The sequence below is a fragment of the Bombus flavifrons genome, chromosome 6 (genome assembly GCF_040668555.2).
Source record: "Bombus flavifrons isolate JBK064 chromosome 6, iyBomFlav1_principal, whole genome shotgun sequence".
Classification (NCBI taxonomy): Eukaryota; Metazoa; Arthropoda; class Insecta; order Hymenoptera; family Apidae; genus Bombus; species Bombus flavifrons.
In genome coordinates this window covers 11,376,970-11,397,230 of record NC_138447.1, presented here as the reverse complement: position 1 = coordinate 11,397,230, position 20,261 = coordinate 11,376,970, and the positions used below count along the sequence as shown (strand labels likewise).

At 38.6% G+C, this 20,261-nt stretch overlaps 7 protein-coding genes across 8 annotated transcripts; 4 read left to right on the top strand and 3 right to left on the bottom strand.

The window, feature by feature from the left end:
* The first annotated feature begins 905 nt into the window (after positions 1-905).
* On the top strand, positions 906-1,607 carry LOC138181299 (uncharacterized). The gene has a single exon (XM_069116039.1). It carries the CDS (start codon positions 906-908, stop codon positions 1,605-1,607), a length of 702 nt encoding a protein of 233 aa, XP_068972140.1.
* Positions 1,608-2,662: 1,055 nt separating this feature from the next.
* LOC138180664 (uncharacterized) lies at positions 2,663-3,758 on the top strand. The gene is made up of 3 exons (XM_069114727.1): positions 2,663-2,801; positions 2,928-3,179; positions 3,266-3,758. The coding sequence occupies exons 1-3, from the start codon at positions 2,702-2,704 to the stop codon at positions 3,517-3,519; spliced, it is 606 nt and encodes a 201-aa protein (XP_068970828.1). The 5' UTR covers positions 2,663-2,701; the 3' UTR covers positions 3,520-3,758.
* Positions 3,759-4,051: 293 nt separating this feature from the next.
* LOC138180662 (uncharacterized) lies at positions 4,052-5,316 on the top strand. The gene is made up of 3 exons (XM_069114725.1): positions 4,052-4,550; positions 4,640-4,788; positions 4,866-5,316. Exons 1-3 carry the CDS (start codon positions 4,130-4,132, stop codon positions 5,037-5,039), a joined length of 744 nt encoding a protein of 247 aa, XP_068970826.1. The 5' UTR covers positions 4,052-4,129; the 3' UTR covers positions 5,040-5,316.
* A 128-nt stretch (positions 5,317-5,444) lies between these two features.
* Positions 5,445-6,533, top strand: LOC138180663 (uncharacterized). The gene is made up of 4 exons (XM_069114726.1): positions 5,445-5,598; positions 5,672-5,806; positions 5,937-6,114; positions 6,192-6,533. Exons 1-4 carry the CDS (start codon positions 5,517-5,519, stop codon positions 6,457-6,459), a joined length of 663 nt encoding a protein of 220 aa, XP_068970827.1. The 5' UTR covers positions 5,445-5,516; the 3' UTR covers positions 6,460-6,533.
* Positions 6,534-6,592: 59 nt separating this feature from the next.
* Positions 6,593-7,741, bottom strand: LOC138180661 (probable U3 small nucleolar RNA-associated protein 11). The gene is made up of 2 exons (XM_069114724.1): positions 7,525-7,741; positions 6,593-7,414 (listed from the first exon to the last, which is right to left on the bottom strand). The coding sequence occupies exon 2, from the start codon at positions 7,404-7,406 to the stop codon at positions 6,645-6,647; it is 762 nt and encodes a 253-aa protein (XP_068970825.1). The 5' UTR covers positions 7,407-7,414; positions 7,525-7,741; the 3' UTR covers positions 6,593-6,644.
* Positions 7,742-7,883: 142 nt separating this feature from the next.
* Positions 7,884-10,122, bottom strand: LOC138180659 (uncharacterized). 2 transcript variants are annotated; one of them, XM_069114721.1, is made up of 4 exons: positions 10,001-10,120; positions 9,688-9,928; positions 8,444-9,571; positions 7,884-8,379 (listed from the first exon to the last, which is right to left on the bottom strand). In XM_069114721.1, the coding sequence occupies exons 1-4, from the start codon at positions 10,013-10,015 to the stop codon at positions 7,967-7,969; spliced, it is 1,797 nt and encodes a 598-aa protein (XP_068970822.1). In that variant the 5' UTR covers positions 10,016-10,120; the 3' UTR covers positions 7,884-7,966. The 2 variants fall into 2 exon arrangements, with proteins under 2 accessions (XP_068970822.1, XP_068970823.1); XM_069114722.1 differs by having other exon boundaries at positions 8,088-8,362; positions 10,001-10,122.
* Positions 10,123-10,261: 139 nt separating this feature from the next.
* Trm7-32 (tRNA methyltransferase 7-32) lies at positions 10,262-11,848 on the bottom strand. The gene is made up of 5 exons (XM_069114723.1): positions 11,647-11,848; positions 11,496-11,565; positions 11,209-11,408; positions 10,745-11,139; positions 10,262-10,675 (listed from the first exon to the last, which is right to left on the bottom strand). The coding sequence occupies exons 1-5, from the start codon at positions 11,765-11,767 to the stop codon at positions 10,352-10,354; spliced, it is 1,110 nt and encodes a 369-aa protein (XP_068970824.1). The 5' UTR covers positions 11,768-11,848; the 3' UTR covers positions 10,262-10,351.
* Between the last annotated feature and the right edge of the window lie 8,413 nt (positions 11,849-20,261).

Below are 20,261 nucleotides of genomic sequence, written 5' to 3'. Positions count from 1 at the left end.
ATTGCCCATCGCTAGCTATACATTTTTCCCACCTGTCTGGCAATTGGTGGATGCCACGCCAAAAAAACTGTCGCTCTTTTGAGGCAAACCAGTCATCGAGCCATTTTCGTACATTTTCGTAAGAAGTGAAGTGCTGGTCAGAAAGTGCGTGCCCCATCGATGCAAATAAATAGTAATCGGACGGAGCCAAGTCTGGTGAGTAAGCCGCGTGCGAAAATATTTCCCAACTGAACGCTTCAATCGTTTCCTTGACCGGTTTTGCTGTATGTGATGGTGCATTATCATGAAGCAAAATTGCTTTGTGTTGCCTTTTTTGATATTCTGGTCATTTTTCACGCAAAGCTTGATTCAAATCGATCATTTGTTGTCGGTAGCGGTCAGTATTAACGGTTTCGCCAGGTTTTAACAGCTCGGTGGTCTTTTTCGGTGGTCTTCCACGTTCTTCGTTCCTCGCGTCAAAATTGCCACTTCTGAATTTTTTAAACCACTCAAAGCACTGTGATTTACCAAGAGCATGCTCGCCGTAAGCTTCGACAAGCATTCGATGCGATTCTGCAGTAGTTTTCTTCAAATGGTAACAGAAAATCAATGCTGTCCGCAAATCGTAGTTTCCAGGCATAAAATTTAACATGTTCAACGCTATTACAAACTATGCTGTTGTATGAAACTTGTATTGTTCTGAGTCGAAAATGTTTGTGAGATGTCAACAAAGAAGATGACGTCGAATTATCCTCGGATTCAACACTCTTAGAAGAATCAAAACTAATCATGGCCCGCCTCTTCTTTACTTCATAGTTTCAATTCTAAGGAAGCTGATATCGTTGCCAGTAGATTCTAGCGTCGGAAGTAACGTTGTCACTAATAATTCCAATGAAGACAACGAGTATAATCAAGAATCCTCGAAGATGAGAGGAGAAAGCAGTATCGAAACAAATAACAAGTCTGCAGTCACCGATACGACGGTTAACGAAGCCGAAGAAATCGTTAAAAAGGTCTTCAATAAGATAGAATCCTATGCGAAGCCGGATAAAACACCGACCAAGAAATTCACAACGTCGGATACGAATAGGAGGAAGCCTGGCATCGCGAGCTCCAGCATCAACGAAATCGAAAATGAGACGAACAAGAAGAAGAAACCCTTGAGGAAACTGATTAAGGGCGAAGAGGACGACGATGACGATATTCTAGGAGATAGTCTAGACGACGATGACGATATTCTAGGAGATAGTCTAGACGACGATGACGACGACGATGATAACGAGAAGGATAGCGAAGCAGAGGAGGACGAAGATGAGAAGGTTGACGGAAGTGAACACGAGGACGAAGACGAGAAAGGCGAGATCGAAGATTTAGATGACGACGACGACGAAGAAGATGCAGTGATCAGCGCGTTGGTTTATGACGAAAAAGAGAATGGAAAGAGGAAGGGCAAAGTGAAGAAATATCACCAGTCTTCTGAAGCTTACGATGATGACTCGGATTACGAATTAGGCTTGGTCCGGCTTTTGGCAGGAAATAGGCACCCGAGGAGCAATCGTCACACCAAAGAAACGAGATTTTTAAGTCTTATATTTATGCTCGTCCCATTTTATATACGTATAGTATAATGGAACAATCGAGGAACGGTAGTTTTCGAAATCGATCAGTCGAATGTTTAGTAAAATCTGGCGTTCAAGATTGTTAGGCCTCTTTATTAACTCGACTTATCATTGTTAACTATGTTAAAAAGCGGAAAATCTGATAATTTCGTTTGTTATCACAAATCACTTTATTTCCTAAGTAATTAATGATTTTGAAAAATTGCTACTAGATAACAACAATTTAAAACTTGTTGAAAGAGCTCACGTACAAAGATTAGTAATGGATTTTTTAGGTTAAAAATGTAAATGATTAGGAAAATAATAAGGAATGTACTTCTGTGTTTGATAAATATATTGGATCTGTAATTAAACGTATTAATTAAACATATGTCCTCCGATTTTAATATGTAAATATAAACTACGTAAATTACTTACTGTACGAAAAAGTATCTCAGATAAGATTTCATTTATTTCAATTTTTGTCGTTAACTTTTTTGTAGGTTGTACGTAAAAGTCACATAAAGGTCACATACGTTTTTTTTAATAGAATTGTATAATTTTGAATGCAGTAATCGATGCAGCTCGTTATTTTCTACGAAAACGTACGAATCTACTTATGTTGACAATCACTTCAGTAGTTATGTTTTAATTTTAATTTTTTTCTCTGAGTGATTTTTTTGTTCAGCAATTAATTAACGATGTAGTTTGCAATAACAGACAAAAGTCAGATAATCTGTACATCATAATGTCTACATATGAGATATTTATAGTATCATATACACTATAAGGTTTAATATAAATATAGTATGTATATATATATATATATATATATATATATATATACATAAATATACGTATATATATATAATATATATATATATGTATATATATATATATGTATATTTATATATCTATTATCTATAAGTCGTTCAAATGATTTATCAATCGAGATAAGCAATACTTAATAAGTACTTTTTATACGTACGTTTGTAAAAGTCACGTGCTGATTTCATCTAATCGATGAGCACGAAGGGATATATAAATATGGGATTCAACTCAAAGCAAATCACATTTTGTGAAATCGTGATACACCTTGCTTTTCTTCTTTCTTCACCAAAATCATGTTGTTCAAATTGTTGAACATCTTTGTGACACTCCTCCTGGTACAGGCTGCTTGGAGCGCTCCGTCTCACGAAGAAGATATCGAGTCTTCTGAAGAAGGTAACAAATAATTTTTAATGAAAGTCAAAGAGTTAGAAAGAATTTAATTCAGAAGTAGATAGTAATTTTAAGCAGTCGGTTCGCTTCATAGGATAATTTTATATCGAATCGATTAAATTTTCGCAGTCCAGTCCAACTTAGTGTCGTACTATGATCCGTACACCGGAACTGAACTAGATGTAGACACGAGCGATGCCATTATTGCATTGATACAACAACGTTCGCTATGCAAAAGTGAACAGGACGGTTATGACTGTTGCGTTGGTGTTCATGTCAAAAACATGAAAGCTTCATTATGTGCAAAACTTGTCAACAGTAACGACCCTAAGATTGAGATAACCGCAAACGGAAAAACGATCTTCTCGCATTCCGCGAAAGGTAAACATTTTTATTCCTGTTTCTCATTCCTCTATACTTGTACATGAAACGGTAATTTCTCATGATATATTTCATAATTGATGTAGTGAACACACCTGAAATGTGTGGTAACATTTTCGAAGGAGTAAAAGTTTGCGAACAAACACAAGTCTCTGTTGTTAACAATGGTTTACGGGTTTGCACGAACATGAGACTTAAATACGCCTTCTTTAAGAGTAGCATAAAAATCCCATGCTTCAATATTGGCAAAAATGGTATCTCCGTGAGCAACTTCGCACTGCCAGAGAATCAACAGGAAATGGAATCGAAAATGTACGACGAAATAGATTTCGAGCAGTAGACTCTGTGCAATCTGGATTATGACAACTACATTCCAACGTTAGCTTCTGAGCAAGAGGCATAAATTGGTCAATTAAAAATATGAGTACCAAAAACGAATTAATATCGGTGTAAAATTATATAGTTATTATTAAGTATAAAATTGTAACAATTTCGTTCGTTGATTTAAAGATTAATTTGTAGAACTTATTGTTACCTTATCAATATAATGTATAATAAAGTTGAACGAAATCTGCATAATCATGCCTGTTATCGTTTCTTGCTGTTTGTACCAAGCCAGTATATCGAATAAAACTACGCGATAAATAAATGATGTCCTATAAGAACCTTGACACGAGCTATGATTTTTTTTATAGCATGCACTCTCAATCTTTCGTGTGCCGATAGTTCGTTGCTTTTTTTCCTTAATCAGATTACCACGGCGATCCAGCAGAAAATAAAATGCGTGCGACCAGTACGAAGTAAACCTAAATTTCTCCGTAAAACGAGGTCAGAATGAGATATCCGTTAACTGACCAGTCGAGTGTCGAACGTTCAACAAGGAGTACTATCCATCTCACGAAGAGATGTTCTTCCACAGTCATTGAATCCGGCATCGTTAAGGACGCGAGATGAGGGCTGCTTGTTTGCTACTCTTCTTCGCTGTTCTTTGCATTCAAAGCTCCTTGCAACGGATTAACAAGAGAGCTTCTGATTCGGAGAGAACGTTAGAAACATCCGTAGACAATGACATATTGGTTGTTACGAAAAACGGCGATTCCATTAAGAATGAAGAAAATTGGGATACAAAGAAATTACAACAATTGCTGAAACAAGTGACGAATTCTACGTCGAACACTACAACTCAGGTGACCGCTACGAAACAAGGTCCTTGTCAATGCGGAGGAGGTGTCTGCGGTTGTTGCTCTAGAATTTTATTCGACACTTGGAAACAGAAAGCATGCGTGAATGTGACGTACGATCCGGATGAGTTTAGCTTTACCGCGAAGATTTCGATGAATAATAGAGTTCTGTATACAAGAACCATATCTGGTATGTTTAGTCATAACGTATAGGATATTTAAATTTCACCTGTGTTTTAAAAAGATAACTTTAATTTCACGAGCATTTCAACGTTTCAGGAAAGAATCCTCGGCCAATATGTGTGCCAGTGCCACGAATTCCAATCGTTAAGGCGTGTGTTCGATTTTATAACATTTATTTCCAGGGCAGGAATATTCATGCGTGTATAAATATGGAGGGAAAGTTTCAAGATTTCACGATATTTAAGGTGAGCTGGATTTAACGACCGGGGATAAAGGGACGTCTCTTTCTCAACGTTTTTACGAATAATGCAAATATTTCCAGGTCGGATTAGATTGCATTAGATTCGGTGTAAACGGTTTGGCTCTGGTAAAGCCAGAGGACGGAGGTGGATTAGGTCAAATAGAATTCTTGCCAGGTGATGACGATGATGAGGATGAAGACGATTATGATTACGACGACGACGACGACGATGACGACGATTTACTTGATTTCTGAGGAAACCTAAGATTCTGTTCGTGACAGTCGTGAAGAACTTAATAGTACAATTACGCATTCCTACTGCCATCGCATGGTAGCAATCATTATTTATTATATTTTCTTTTTATGTTTAAGAGCGTAACGCAACGATCTGTTCGTAAAGTAATAGTCTGAAGATTGTCAACGAGTTCGGTCATGTTTTATAAAGTAACTTTACGTCGTTCGAAACATCGAATTAACTGCTGAATATCGTAATGTACATTATCAAGAGACGAATAAATAGATGTATTTGAAACCTACTTTTTTTTTATTATACCTCGGTAATTACATCCTGTGTAGCAACCACCGAGTCGAAACAATATTGTTTTGTGGAACGTTGATCGTCGATGCTGGTTAGTATAACTGTGAGAGATGTAACGTATCCATGTAGCAGAGGTAAAAGAGGCAGTGCTGTAAATGTACCACAGTGAAAAAGTCCATTGAAAGGTACTAAGCATGAATTCCAAAGTATGTGGCGTCCTGATTTCATTTTGGTTACGTTTAATTTTTTATTGGACGGTTGGTGCTACGGAAGGAAGTCAGTTTTTTATTTATTCTCTGTTTCTGTTATAAAAGTTAAGTTTCACATTTTTAAATAAAATGTTTACTAGGAATCCCCGTATCTAAAGGGTTCTTGGCTTATAGAACTGTTCAGACGTTTCAGACATATTGTACCTGTAATACATCTTATTCTTGCTCCTGCTGTCAAAGTGTTTTTATTTTATACACCAAAGCTGAAAAAAAGCGTAAGTTTTTAGTATAATTAATTATTTTTTTATTAATCGTTTTCGAATCTTCTTATTTCATTGACGGGTTTCGATCACTTTGGAATCAGTGGCTCAACTATCTCTTCAAAATTCTCTTTATCTCGTGCAGTTTGCGTTAATCTTACTTATCAAAGAAATGGACTAAATATTGATATGGCGTTGAACTCCGATACATTAAGAAGTAGAACAATCACAAACTATAAGCCATTAAAGTTCTGCACTAATATACCAGGATGTTACTTTTCATCTGCATGTGTAAATATATTGGAACTCAATAAATTTCCCAGGTAAAACACACTTGAATGTAATACTTAAAGATGTCATATAATTCTCATTAAATTTTTTTTTTATATTTGACTCAAAGATCAATCACTGCTTGCCTTCGACTGGATATCTTCTCTAAGAAACGACTATGGCAATTAAATTACGACTGCGTCAGCATATCGATGGAGTTGCCTACAATACCAGGTAACGGAACGACGTCGACGACGATGAACGCAGGAATGACATCAGCAATGAGCACTCAAACGACGACGATGAGAGCGGTGGAAACTGAAGAAACTACATCAACGGATGTAGAAATAATAACAGTACCAGGAAGTGGACCAACAACAGTCGTGGATATTGATTAACTAATTATAAGAAATATGACAATATTCTGTAGATTACATCAAATACTTAATTAATAACTGTCTTAGATATAAAGTTTTTGTGAAGAAATGATAAATTATACCGTAGATGTAGTTAATTAAAAACTTTAAAAAATAGATTGTTTTGTTGTTTATTAAAAATACGCCTTAAATACAGATAATAAAAGTTATCGTTTTCTTTCAAATTTCCATTTGTAAATGGGAGCAGCGTCCTTTGTTTCTACGCTTACTAGTTTTGGTTTAGTAATTTTTTTATCTTTTAGTGCTCTTTGCATTTCTAATTTTTGTTGTATAATAGTCAATTCCCTTTCTCTCTCTATCCTCTTTTGTAATTCTTTGTAAGCATTGTGTTTATCGCTTTCAATTCTTCTCAAACTTGCCTCATCTATGTCTGGTAATTTCATATCTTTTAATTTACTTAATTTTGGTCTGTTTGTGCGTCTGGATATCAATGATGGGTGTGTATCCAATTTCTTAGCAAGATCAAAGTTTTTGATTTCTTCCAAATCATCTACAAAAAAGATATGTTTATTCTTGGTTTCATTTGCAGCATCTATCATATGCAGTTGACTCTGAAGCTTGTTTATTTTCTTTGCTTCTATGTTTCTCTTGTGAGCAATGTATCTAATATCTTGCGTCTCCATTAGCTTTATTTGTTCCGGTGTATGATTTTTACGTTTCTTTCTCTCTTTATGAACACCTCCCGTAATTTTGGAATTGATCATATGGAAATAAAATTCATCTGGGTTTTTGTTTAGGGCACGTCTACGCAAAAGTTTTAAAGTCTGTTGTTTTTCTTGATAATTTCTGGCTCTAGCAATATAATCTTTCTTTTTCTCTAAAAGACCCAAGTGCTTGCGAGTCTCTGGTTGATGTCTCTCGCGATGAGTCTTCTGTGTGGCTTTTGCTGCTTTCTTCCATGAAGACATTGTCAAAACTAAAAGGATTAGAAAGAATATTTTTGATAAATCAAAACGAAAAATACTTAAGCAAATCTATACGTAAGAGTTTAATAGTAATACTGTCTTAAACAAAGGTGTAACATACCCAGACACAACACACGATTAAATTAACAAGAAATTTTTCTTTAAAAGGAAATTATAATGTTATCGTACAGTGGCTGTCGTAACACTAAGAAACATAACCTCAAACATCAATCGATCGATACGATACCAGTTACAGCAGCGCCATAAGAGCTAACGAATTCAAATCACACCAGGGGCATACTTAAACGACACCTTATTTGTTAAAAAGCAGGCAAACTTTACAATACTTACGATACTTTAAATTTTAAAATAGAAAAATAATCTACGATATTAATGAAATAAATACAGTACGCATAAAATGTTACAATTACTTTAATTGACATACTAAGTGCATTAAATTAATAAACGAATATACACCAATACAATAACACAAAAATATATTTCAATAAAACATTTTTTTTTATAGAAAATGATATCGCTGGAATTCCAATTATTATCGACTATCAATCGGTTTGCGTAGATTGGTGGGCTCTATCGGGAAGAGGTAGAACTGTGTTTCCAACCGATAATGATCCCTGATGGAAAACCTGAGTTTCCGACGACACTCCTCTCTGGGATGTAAGTTGTCGATTGTTTCTCATTCTCGCGATCGGTTCTCGCCCTTTAATTTTATACCATCCGCGGTGTCGTTTCGCAACAGGACTGCACAATTCATTCTGAGGGACAGTGAATTCCGTTGACGTTTGCGGTGGAGGTGCGTTTTCGATATCATCTCTTGGTCGTTTTCCTGATCTTTGTAAAAAGGAAGATGTGAAATTTGATAAAGAACTTGAGGCCTCTGAAGTGGAGGGTGTCGGTGCAACGCCTTCTCTTGGAAGAACTTGTTCTTTTTCGACATCCTTGTAGGAACCGATTGCTAAAAATTAATTCAATTTATTTTCTTTAAAAATACGACTTTTAAAAAGGCAAAGTATACATACCCAAATTTCTCATGACATTTCTCACTGCGTTGGCGACCGCGGATAAAATTCCACCGGAGTTACTGCTATCCGTATTACTACTCGAAGTACTTGAATCTTTATTATCAGGACTGCTTAATTCATTTGACGAGGAGTAATAATTATAACTAGAAGCGGTATAACTACCGACAGAGCTCACTGAGCTACTGCAACCAGGAGAACTGTTGCTGTTGGTTGAAAGATTTGTATTAGAAGCGATACGTTCCAGTTTCTTTAAACTAGACTCTATTAGATCAGATGTCGTCATCTTAGAACTGCTTTCCATGACTACCATCATCACTATCCGCGAGGAATCAGCTGGCTGTTGATCGCTTCTCACATACACTTTTTCCGGACTACGATATTCTTTTTGTATATTCTTCGCATTATCCTCGTAAATCTTGATCTGCGATTTCTCCAGAGACTCTTTCATCTCGGACAACGTGTTGCACGTTTCATAATAGTCTTCGTTCTCCGTTACATTGAGAGCAACCATCGGGCTAGCTTCTGAAGGAATCTCATACTGGTCCGAAAATCGAACTTTCTTTAGAGAATCTGATCGTTTCTCTCCTTGATGCGTTTCCAGAGCTTGAGAATCTGGTAACACTTCATCCTCAATATTCGTTAATTCCATATCTTCCATGCAATTATTGTCCGTATAACGTCCACTTGTGTTACTATTATCTTTGCTCTTCATGATTCCTAGATTTTTCGATTTACTTAGGGGAAATTCTTTATTTTCCTGGTTCAATGGCAGAGAACGGAAGGGGGTTTCCTCGTGAATAGTGGCAGACGGGCAACTCATGTAATTGCTCGAATTGTCGGATTTCAAACTGCTTTTCAATGCGGAATTAGTTTTTGGTGTTTTCAAGGAGAAACTCGGAGCACTCGGTGTTTTAAAATCTAAACTCGTTTTTTGGCCGATGACCATAGGCGTACTTGTGTTTCTATAAAGTTCAGGAGGAGAGGTCAATGAACCGAAGTTGCTACTGTCTTCGCACGAAGCTTTTTCTTCTGAAGTCAAAGGTGGTGTACCCAGTACGGATCTTTGTTCTTTGGATATCAATGAATATCGATGTTGTGATTTCCACCATTTGCAAGTGCCTCTATCTATAGAAAACAATATAAAAGATGAATTTTAATTATCAGCAAAATTAAGTGTGTAGTAACCATATTCGCATATGAATTTCCTTATGAAAAATAAAAACAAGTACAGTGATAATTACCAAACGATTCCAAATCTTTAATCTGTTTGAAAATCTCACCACACAAATAACAATACAGAGGCAAGTGCGTGATTGCTATGTGACAGAGAAGAACCTTATCCTCGAGGGATTTGAACGAAAATTTCTCGTTCATACAGAATGGACAGTTCGGTTGCCGTTTCTTATGTTTTTTCTCCTCATGTTGTTCCCGGCATGATGCGCAGCAGAATAATTTCTTGCATACGTAACAAGTTCGGTTTGTCTACTCAATGTAAAAATTTTATGATGAATAGTAATTGTACAGTTTTAGCTCGAAAAATCTTTGAATAAATACCTCAACTGGAGTCATGGTTAGACGAGGTCAACACAAACTGAGACGATGTAATGTTTACTACCTTATTATAGTCAACACAATACGAAGTATACATGTATAAAAACAATTCTTTCTGGTACTTGACATTTAAGCAACATAGTGAATAATTAATTGACCGGATATAGAAGAAAATAATTAAAGGAAGAATAAAAATTTAGTAAGGAATAAAATACCACCTTTAAATATTTTGTTGGATTAAGGATATGGGATAAAAACAATTCCTACGAAATCAATGATACATTTACAGAATGTTACAACATGTTTAAAAATGTAATTTATCAAATTAAAAAATATAAAATAACACGCAAATTTTTACGTCGTATTATCTTTATTATCAGATTCATCAGATAATTGGGCAGACATTAATTGGTCAAGATCCAATATATCTTCGTTGTTATCATCATTTTTGCTATCTTGTAGCTTGGTCACCTTATTTTCATTTGTCTCCTTATGTTTCTGCTTCGCTTGCTTTTTAAAGTCTGCAATGGTCATGGAATTTAGATTATCTACTACTACATTAACATCGGATCTTCTAAAATCAGTATCTCTGTTCTCCAATAGAGACAATGCTTCTTCGTATGGTGGTGCAATCGGTGTCTGTACTGGCTCATGATATGTGTATTCTTTCCCTTCAAACTGAAACAAAGGAACATAGATAGTACAAAATATAATTCAACGTGAACGTGATAAATAAGAAAAGCTTACATCCAGTGGATAACACGTATCAGAATCGGGTTGACTAAGATCACCACATACAACGAATGGAACAATGACTCTGTTAACTCCTGTAAGCTCACTAAAATCACACGGCTCATGAGTCAAGAGAGGATTCATCATATGAGGTTCGTAACCCTCAGGTGGTGAATAATCTTTACAGACTACAAATGCTTCAATGCTAGAATTGCGAGAACTGCTAGGTTTTGTGCAATAAACATACGGGAAAAATATCTTTAACTGAGCATATAGTAACGTCACATCCTTAGCTCTAAATATTTTTGCTACAAACGTGCCTCCTTGCCTTAGTATATGAGTAGTAATGTTTAGAGCTGCTAGTAATAATTGTGATTGGATATAAATGTCCATATCGTGTAAACCTGTAACTGTTAATAATTACTCTGTAAGTATTATTATAATTTATCAGTGAAAATAATACTTTAATTTAAATTTACCATCTGGTGCTCCATCGCAGACCACCAAATCAGCCTGTTCATTGTCAAAATGAGAAATAATTTGCTTCGCAGTGTTAATGTTAGTAATGTCTCCTTGAATTTGAATCACCCCTTCCATTGGTGCCATCGCTTGTAAATCAACCGCAACTATTTTTGGAGGCGTTGCATTTCCTGTTTCCAAAGCCTTTTTATAATTCTCGCTATTCATGAAAATATATAATCAAGATTTAGGTATCTTGCAAAAGTTGATTTCTTCTTAGAATTTTAGCAAATCGATTGCAACATACCTTAATCTTCGTGATAAAACCTGACTCCAGCTACCAGGTGCAGCACACAGATCCACAGCTTTGTTAACTCCTTTTTTCAGCCATAAACAAAAGATTGTATTTTATTTGCGCAGTGTTGGAGTTATTTATTTTTGTATACCTACGTACGTACCATCTAAAATATGACACTCGTTATCTATTTGAAGCAATTTGAAAGCGCTCCTTGCTCTCCATCCTTCTTCTTTCGCTCGTCGATAATAAATATCTCGTTTATCTTTCGATGTTTTTCCCATAGTTAAACAATGTGGAATACAATGTTTATTGTTCACTGTCGTTTCACGTTTTGATTACCTTCAGACTTTGGGTTCCTCACGCTGACAAACATAAAGATTCTTACAGAAACTGTATTTCTGAGTTCTAGCATTAATCTGTTGGTAACACTAAGAAAATAACCGCCAAGTTCAATATTTGTTCAGTCAGCGTTCATTACTGTACAAATACGACTAATATTTTATAATTCTTAAATTATAGGGGACGATGCTTACGTATCGGACAACGACCAAGAGATAAATTTTAAAATAAAAGCAACTACTTTGCGTTTGTTGTTTAACCCCTTAACCTACAACTATGGGCATAGCCCGTAATAGATGATCGGACCAAACGTAACTATTACGGGCATAGCCCGTAGTACGATGATCGGGTCAAATATAATATATAATATATAATAGCTTGTTTACGTTTTCGGCCCAAAATTCTCGAACGTAAATCGTAGGTTAAGGGATTAAACATTTTTGTTTTTATATCATTAAATGTGTCATTGAAGAAAAATATTTGCACAAATATTATCGAGGAGTTTTCATCAAGCGTAACACTGATAGATGAAGTAATTAAAACGGAACAATATATTTTCGCATCGAAGGCCAATAGATCTTTTGTAGAATATCTTTTTTATCTACCAGTTTATCGGGACCAAATGCGGATACGTGTTTTCCAATTAAAGTACAAAAAATACCCACGGTGAAGAAAATCATTGTAGTTTCCAGATGCAACGATGATGCATTGTAGAGAATATTCGAAAATTGCACGTTTGTTATGTCTTCCTGGACGTTTTATATAAACATCGTATACCTTCCCGACGATTATTTCATTAATTTTCTAGCTCAGGAATTCCCGTTTCGATAATAAAAACGATAGAAATAATCGTCTTTTATAATCGTATCTTCTATCTTTTATTTATGAGTCAATATTACCGCAAACTATTAACAGCAACACTTAGTTCATCTTTCACGAACATCAACAACGGTTTCACATTTGTCCAAAGTTTCATTTAAACAGTAATCGCAAAAAGATTCATCCCCTTTGCTCTCTACTATTACACAATCACACATTATGATTGCATTGAAAGATTAACGACGTTTATTCTATTCTCCCGTGAAACGGACGAGAGTTTCGTGTTTGTCTGAAACACGAGTTTGAGTAAAATCGTTCTTACATAATTTCATCATGTTTGCATGCTTCCTATGGAACGTAAACGATCCTGTTTCAATTCCTTGCGTATGCATCGGATATGTATAGACCTATGAAATTTGTTTTTGCTGATTTACGTTGCGAACACTATTTTCCGCAGATGGCCTTTTCGAACTCCTGTCGCCGACGCAATCGCGATTACATGTTTCTGTACGTCAACCACTGAACCGATTGTTTGTTTTTCGTTACTGGTATTTCTATCGCGTAAGCGAAAAATCTACTCAGTAAGTGAAAAATATATGCACATGCTGAAGAAAAACAATCGCGCAAGAGTGATCGATTCAATCGCGAATCGTTATCATGCACGATCGTCTAAATAAACGTTCTTTGGCCCGATAAAATATCGATACGTGGCAGATAAGATTGTGACGGTAGCGTGCAGTCAGGGCTTTCTGTATAATGCACGAACATCCTTGCAATAGAGGAAACGCGGTTTCTAACCAGACTACGGTCTATGAATTTCAAACGAGGTGTGGTGTTTCTGTTTCGTTAGCTACTTCTCATATATTGTCCATCCGATGCAATCGTGACGTAACATCAATATGATGTGTATATTTAATAACAAAATATGTCTAATCACGTGGATGCGTGTTTTCCAGCGAACCTCTTTATTATCAGGTTTCGAATACGTTTGGTATTTAGCGCACCCGATAACTTGAAAACTACTTGGCGACAGAAACGTAAATAAATGTAATCGTACAATCGGATTATTTTTATCTATCTCCGCTATCACGTTCATAATCTTTGTCGCTGTTAGTGAACCAACGTTAAAGTTATTTAATTATTACGAAATAGCGATACTTAGACAGCCACGTAGTAGGGATTATCCTAAGAACGTGTGAAATTTGTCTGCGTTTTCGATTTAAATAAAAGAAAGACAAGAAGAGAACGAACAGCATAGCAATATTTATCGATTTATTCAACAACGAACGTATCAATCGACTTTTTAAAATACACACTACGTATTACGCTTATGGATCGAACTACAGTACGTCATAGCTGGCCTGATAACGTTCGAAGGGTTATTGAGGCGCCATGCCAAAGATAGTTGCTTCTTCGTGCGAACAATAGTCGCCTCTCTCGTGGGACAGATACGTCTTACGCGTTCGTATGTCCCTCGAATCGCATCAACGAGCGTTCGTCGTTCCTCGTTTAGTCGGAGAGTTTGTTGTTCGCGGGCGTTGCATAACGCTTGGCAGAGGGCAAACATCATACAAGCACGTGCGTTCTGGTCGACGCGGCGTTTCGGGCCCTCGAATCAAATACACTCGTTCCATTGTTACGATGGAGACTGTTTCGTCGCGAACCTTCGTTCGAACAATGTTCGCCGAATCGATTACGATCGTTTCGCGCTTGTAATTGAAATTCTAAAATGACCCAGTTGTTATTTTTGGCGTGCAAGATTCTGCGGCGCGCTTGCCCTCCCATCTTCTGATAATACCCGTTCTCGTGCTGTCGTTGGTTTCTTCAAAAGATATTGGCTTAATACATTTCATCAAGCGTGACCTTAATCGAGCGGCTTTGCAACGAGCGCCTTCCCGTGTTGGGACAGTTCGCGTGGCACCGAACCAACGCTGAAAGAATTCATTCCAGCATCGCGAGCGATGCAATCTGCTTGCAGCTTCGTGCGGCCTCGTCCTACGTCTAAAGATATAATGGCGTCATAGAAAATTCATTCCGCCCGCGTTAGAGTTTATCGATCCTCGTTCTAAAGACAGGATCGTGGCTCGTGTCATTCCTTCATAAAAACGAACAAGAACGAGCTAATGTCTCTGTCGCGCGCACGCGTTCCGCCAACAGATGAGCGAATCACGGTTTCTGATCCGTTTGGTGGCCAACGAAGGGAAGTACCAAAGAAGCGTGAAATGTACGAAATATTGTTATGCGCGATGCAGAGAAGGTCTTTGGACAACCCTGACACTGTTTTCTCTAGGAAGCACACCGCTCTGAATTAATATCGTTTGACATTGCTTGACCAATAAAGCCGAACTATAGGAAACGTAATTACGACGACCTTCCGAGATGACCGGGGAACCTCGATGACCGATCTTGCCACTCGCTGGTGAGTTCAACCGGTAATGAATTGCCAGTCAACAATGTCGTTTGTCAAGCTGCCACATAATCGCTCATCGCACGTGAATTACGTTGTCCGTTATCAAGTTGAACGTTAATCAATCGTTAATCAGGTTGATAAGCGTTTGCATGCGAATCGCGCGTCTGGATCAGGATAGATAATATTGTAATCGGTTCCGTTAACGGTTCACCAGCAAAGGACACGCTACGACGACAATGACGACAACGACGACGACGATGAATAGTTACGATACAATCGCACACTGTGTCCGAGACTTGACCTTCGCTTAGCGTGGAAAACCTCTACATAGGAAAATAAATTGCACGTGTTCGTCACGAAAGTGACACACTAATTGAGCGCCGTGCACCGTGAAACGGAATTAAGAAAGATTGCCTGTATCGTTTGAGCAGTTTCCTGCGCGCAACACTGGCGTCCGACAGAACCGCGAAAATCTCACGAAGTTTCTATCCCGAGACGAATTTCAGCTCAAGGCCGGCATGTCTAATCTAACACGGGCTCTCATGAAAACAACCGTGAACCAATCTCGTGGCCGAAACCTGCTTATCGACCGACCACGTTTTTCTATTTGGATCGTTCTTTAACGTTTCTCTTGACTATACACGGGCCCCATTCTGTCTCAGGCAATGTAACATATTTCGTAATACCAGTCGAACATACGTATTACGGAATCAAACGGTCATTTCTGGTCTTCATTATCGACGTGGTCATTAGACGCTAATGGTACGCTGATACGACCAAATTGATAGGACGTCAATTACGGCGGGCAAAAAGTCAGATACGTGCGACAGGGTGTAATCGGTGTAGGCACGGCGAGTTTATTTTCAGCGAGTGATACAATGCATATAGAGCCGAGGAGTTGAAACGTTGTGACAAACAATAAAATTCGATTAAAAAGCCATCACGGAGAATGGCGCTTAATTCGTGCTATTCGATCTATAGACGACTGATACGTTTGCAATTAGGATGAGAAATCGTGCAACGCTGACAACGATTCCCTGTCTACTCTTGGCAAGATATCGGCAATATATCGGTTAAGGGACAGAGAAGAGAAGAGCGAGGTGGAAAAGGAAGGGAAAGGTAGGCGATCGGGAAGAGCGTTAGACCAAAGAAGAATCGGCTGGCTTGACGGTCGTGAGCCGACTGCCTGGTTCGTTCCGGCCTGGTGGAACGCTTCGGGGACAGAGTGCGCGAGCGGAATGCTTATTGCCGATCGGTCGAGCCGAGCTGAACCGAGCTCGAAGAGCGGTCGAGCCGAGCCGAACCGAGCTCGAAGAGCGGTCGGGCCTGCGTCGCCGCCGTATAACTCGGTGATTTCGCCTGGAGCTTATTTATTTCGAACCTGAAACTCGCCGCGGCAACCACGTGCTACGATTGCAGCTGCGAGTCGAGTAAGTCGGAGACTGTCTTCTATTGCGACAACGCTTTTCTGTTCGATCGCGGTAGCATCAATCGAACGAACATTAAGCAACGTTCGTTAAGAGGAAACAGAGCAAAGAGAAAAGAAAATAAATATAAAAAAAGAAATAGAGAGCGCGACTGAGGGAAAGGAAAAAGGACGGCGCGAGTCGTCGCGAACGTCAAACGAAGAAAAAAAAGAAGCAAAGTGGAGAAAGACGGAAAGAGAAAGGCGCAGAGATACGCTGTGCATTGTATGAGCGTCGGTGTTTGGGAAACGTGCTCGAATTCTTTTTTACAGAATCAGTGCGCTTCGTCGGTACATCGAACTTCTTCTAGAAGCTACGATACGATAGCCGCGGACGCTTTCGCGCCGAACTTATCGATTTTTCCTTTAGCACAGTTTAAGGGCAGTCTGTTTCAGTGTTGTGCGTGACGATCGTTTAGCTTCGGAAGAAGGAGAAGAAGAAGAAGAGGACGAAGGCGAAGAAAAAGAAAAAGAAAAAGAAGAAGAAACACGAACCGAAGGTCTCGTTTGTATTACACCGAATCTTTGACCCGAACAACACATACTCTGTGATATACTTCGTCAGAATCTTTACTACTCTGTGATTTGTGATTTGTGATAACGATATTTATTATTTTTACGAGGACTTTTAGATTTATTCCGGCCCCCAATTCCTGTAATATATTTCAAAGGTCACCGCATTTAATCGAGTACTAAAGGTGATTAGGTAAGTGTTACCATTTTCTTCTTTTTCCGTTTCTTTCAGAGAAAACGAATTGTTCGTATCGGCAACTGGTTTTTCCAAGCGTCTCTCGATATATCGTTCTTTTTACGCTCATTTATGTTTCATGCTCGATGTTCGCACACCCTGAGCGTTATCTCAGCTGTCCAAGAAATCGTAGCCTGACAGCGGTTCGCATCGAGCTCCAACTTCTCGTTATCGTGGCTTCGTTTCTCTTCTCGTACGCGATCGTTCAATGTTTACACCGGTGACATGCGTTCAGGGAACGCGTCGTTGAAACGTACACCGAGAATTGGACGGGTGTTGGTCTCGTGGTCCCTTTATCGTTTACCTTGCGAAAAGCTGGAACGCATTTGAACGATTAACGTGACTCATCAATTGTTACGCAAAATTTGCAATTTTTCAAAATTTCGATGTACGCTACAAATCCGTTTATCGAAAGGAAATTTTAGTTAACGTGCGATTAACTAAAAAGTACTAGATAGTAGGTAAAATTGGCGAATTTGTACTATATTACCAGTTATACGAATTATTTGTCGTCCAGATGAGCAGATACAAATGGAGTTCCACCGTACTCGTACACAGTTCATTGCATCGATTGTTGATCTTTACAGTTTTGAGTCACAGAAATAACTAGAACCAGCTGTTGCTTCATTTCTCTTCGACATCTCTCGTTTCTGCAAGATTCTGTAACAATTTCACCGTAATATTCGTGAAAAGTTTAGTTCTTCGTTCGGTTCCAAAATTTCGTCTCTGCGAAACGATTAATGAGTCATGCATCGAGTTGGCCAGCTGTAGCGCTGCCTTTCACGGAGACTCATTCACCGACGAAAAAGGAAGAAAGACAGAGAAGAGCGAAGGAATAATAGAAAAAGACCCGTTGACGACGTTGATTGCGTGAAAAAAGTAGCATGACCGCGAAACGACTCGAACTCGGCTATCGTGGAAACAGATCGCGTGGCCGGCCAACTTTCCGACAATAGTCGTGTGTGTCTGTCAGGGGCTATTATTTCGAGCCGCCGAAGACTCGAGAGAGAACCTAGAAACGCTGTCGAGGAAAACGATCTTCTTGCCGCTAGCTGTGTGAAACAGGGCCGCGAGATAAGCTACGCGAGTAGAGTCGAACGTACTTATGTACATTAAGGTCTGGCGATGAAAAATGATATTCTTAATCCATTAAGTAACAGGTTAAAGATCAACCGAGCAATGATTTCTAAACGATCAATTTCTTTTAAACGTAAAATCTAGATGACGAGAATAGCGCTGACAAGAATATTTATCGAGTCTTTAGAATTTTATTTCGCAGACACGATGCTATCTAAAAATAGATTTCGATGGTGTAAATTCATTGAGAGAAATTGCAAATAAAACATCGCTTTAGCGTAATATTACCCCATAATGGATTAATATAAGATCGTGGAACCGAGCTTCGTTGCTGTCGCGAAATTGTAACGACATCGCATAATTCGTCGGCATAGGACACATTCATGATCGCGTTGAAATACCGCCACGTCGCTCGATTTATCTTCGACCCGATCCTTTACCGTCTTTAACGAATTTCTTAAGCGCGAAGGATATGCGAAAGAATCGCTGCTAATTTATATCATTTCTCGTTTCGTTCTTAACCCAAACTTCTTCCTACAACAGCGGAAACCTTGGTTTATCGAAACGACAGTAAAATTAGAACGTAAGATCACGCTCGATCGCGATTAAGTAGCCATCTCGTCGCTTTTCATATTATTATCATAGTGTATCACACGTTGGTGATGGAAGAAGAAACAACGCGAAGGAGGAGCACTTCTATTGTCCAAGATAAAAGACGCGGTAATACACACAAGTTTGTTGTTTGCATCGTTCCGAAATTGGTTTTGTAAATTGGATCCATTGTCGGTAGAAACAGCAATAAGATTGGGGTCGATCGAAGGTACGGCACGTGCGATCCATTGCGTTCATTTTCGCGAGGAACGAGAAGCATCGTCTCGAGGTCGATGCTTCGACCGAAATAATCCTTCGAGCTGGAACGCGGGAAACGAGAGACACGTCTCCAGTTTAGTCTGTTCCTAGAACTAGAAAACGCTGGCAAGGACGTCGTTTTAATGTAATTAAGACACGTTTTGCGGTGTGCCTATTTACCGCGGAATAAAACCACTCACACAGCCACCTCCTCTCCTCTCTCTCTCTCTTCCGTTCCATTTATGAAAATCAAAGTTAGAACGCAATTCGCGTGCCTTCTTTTTCCTGCATTTTTTGTGGGAATAATTGCTACTGATTACGTCTAAATGGATCGTGATTTTCCAAAGAAAAATGATACAAATAAAACGAAGCGGAAAGAAGAGAACTTAAGTGGTTCGTCTGGAACGAAGTTTAGTTATTTGTACTTTAACGAACGATCGAGTATACGCGATTTGCGGATCGACATGAAAATCAGTACTCGTTGAGACCAGACTCGCGGTGCAATAATTCGAGTCCGCAAAGCCAGCTGCCGACGCACGTGCGGCTATCAATTTGTTTCTCGTAGCCAACAGCCTGACCTCGTATTTTTCTTTATTGCTTTCTACAGCTTTTTTCTTTCTTTTTCTTTTGACGATTAAAATAAAACACAAACATCGATCGCGTATGTAACGCATAACGTGTAGAATCCTCATTGACAGGTAACCAATCTGCAATTTTAATCGACACCGTCGCGCGTTGACTTTCCTGTTTTAACAGTTCCCCCGTTGAAGTCAGCTACCGTGGCGGCGTCCGATTTCATAAGAAAATATCGATCTTGTCCGCAGGAACGACACATCGTGAAGACCTACGCGGACCAGAGAGCCATCGGAAATTTAATCGGTCTTTGGATCAGCGACAAGAAAAGAAAGAGAAAGATAAGGAGCGCTGGAGCAGAAGAAACTGTTTTGAACGTGTCTCAAAGATTACACGGCACGTTTTACGAAACGAAGTGATTAACGATAAACAGCTTAGGTTTCGATAAGGCTGGCATACATCGTACAGCCAGTAAGGGAACGTCGAACGTGCGAC

Coding starts and splice junctions, on each gene's coding strand:
- LOC138181299 (XM_069116039.1), top strand. CDS start 906: ATGAGAGGAGAAAGCAGTATCGAAACAAATAACAAGTCTGCAGTCACC.
- LOC138180664 (XM_069114727.1), top strand. CDS start 2,702: ATGTTGTTCAAATTGTTGAACATCTTTGTGACACTCCTCCTGGTACAG. Junction 2,802..2,927: donor TATCGAGTCTTCTGAAGAAG/GTAACAAATAAT, acceptor AAATTTTCGCAG/TCCAGTCCAACTTAGTGTCG. Junction 3,180..3,265: donor CTTCTCGCATTCCGCGAAAG/GTAAACATTTTT, acceptor TAATTGATGTAG/TGAACACACCTGAAATGTGT.
- LOC138180662 (XM_069114725.1), top strand. CDS start 4,130: ATGAGGGCTGCTTGTTTGCTACTCTTCTTCGCTGTTCTTTGCATTCAA. Junction 4,551..4,639: donor GTATACAAGAACCATATCTG/GTATGTTTAGTC, acceptor TCAACGTTTCAG/GAAAGAATCCTCGGCCAATA. Junction 4,789..4,865: donor AAGATTTCACGATATTTAAG/GTGAGCTGGATT, acceptor AAATATTTCCAG/GTCGGATTAGATTGCATTAG.
- LOC138180663 (XM_069114726.1), top strand. CDS start 5,517: ATGAATTCCAAAGTATGTGGCGTCCTGATTTCATTTTGGTTACGTTTA. Junction 5,599..5,671: donor GGTTGGTGCTACGGAAGGAA/GTCAGTTTTTTA, acceptor AATGTTTACTAG/GAATCCCCGTATCTAAAGGG. Junction 5,807..5,936: donor CACCAAAGCTGAAAAAAAGC/GTAAGTTTTTAG, acceptor TATCTCGTGCAG/TTTGCGTTAATCTTACTTAT.
- LOC138180661 (XM_069114724.1), bottom strand. CDS start 7,406: ATGTCTTCATGGAAGAAAGCAGCAAAAGCCACACAGAAGACTCATCGC.
- LOC138180659 (XM_069114721.1), bottom strand. Junction 9,572..9,687: donor TAAAGATTTGGAATCGTTTG/GTAATTATCACT, acceptor TGTTTTCTATAG/ATAGAGGCACTTGCAAATGG. Junction 8,380..8,443: donor AAATGTCATGAGAAATTTGG/GTATGTATACTT, acceptor ATTAATTTTTAG/CAATCGGTTCCTACAAGGAT.
- Trm7-32 (XM_069114723.1), bottom strand. CDS start 11,767: ATGGGAAAAACATCGAAAGATAAACGAGATATTTATTATCGACGAGCG. Junction 11,566..11,646: donor CGAGTGTCATATTTTAGATG/GTACGTACGTAG, acceptor GGCTGAAAAAAG/GAGTTAACAAAGCTGTGGAT. Junction 11,140..11,208: donor CTGCGATGGAGCACCAGATG/GTAAATTTAAAT, acceptor AATTATTAACAG/TTACAGGTTTACACGATATG.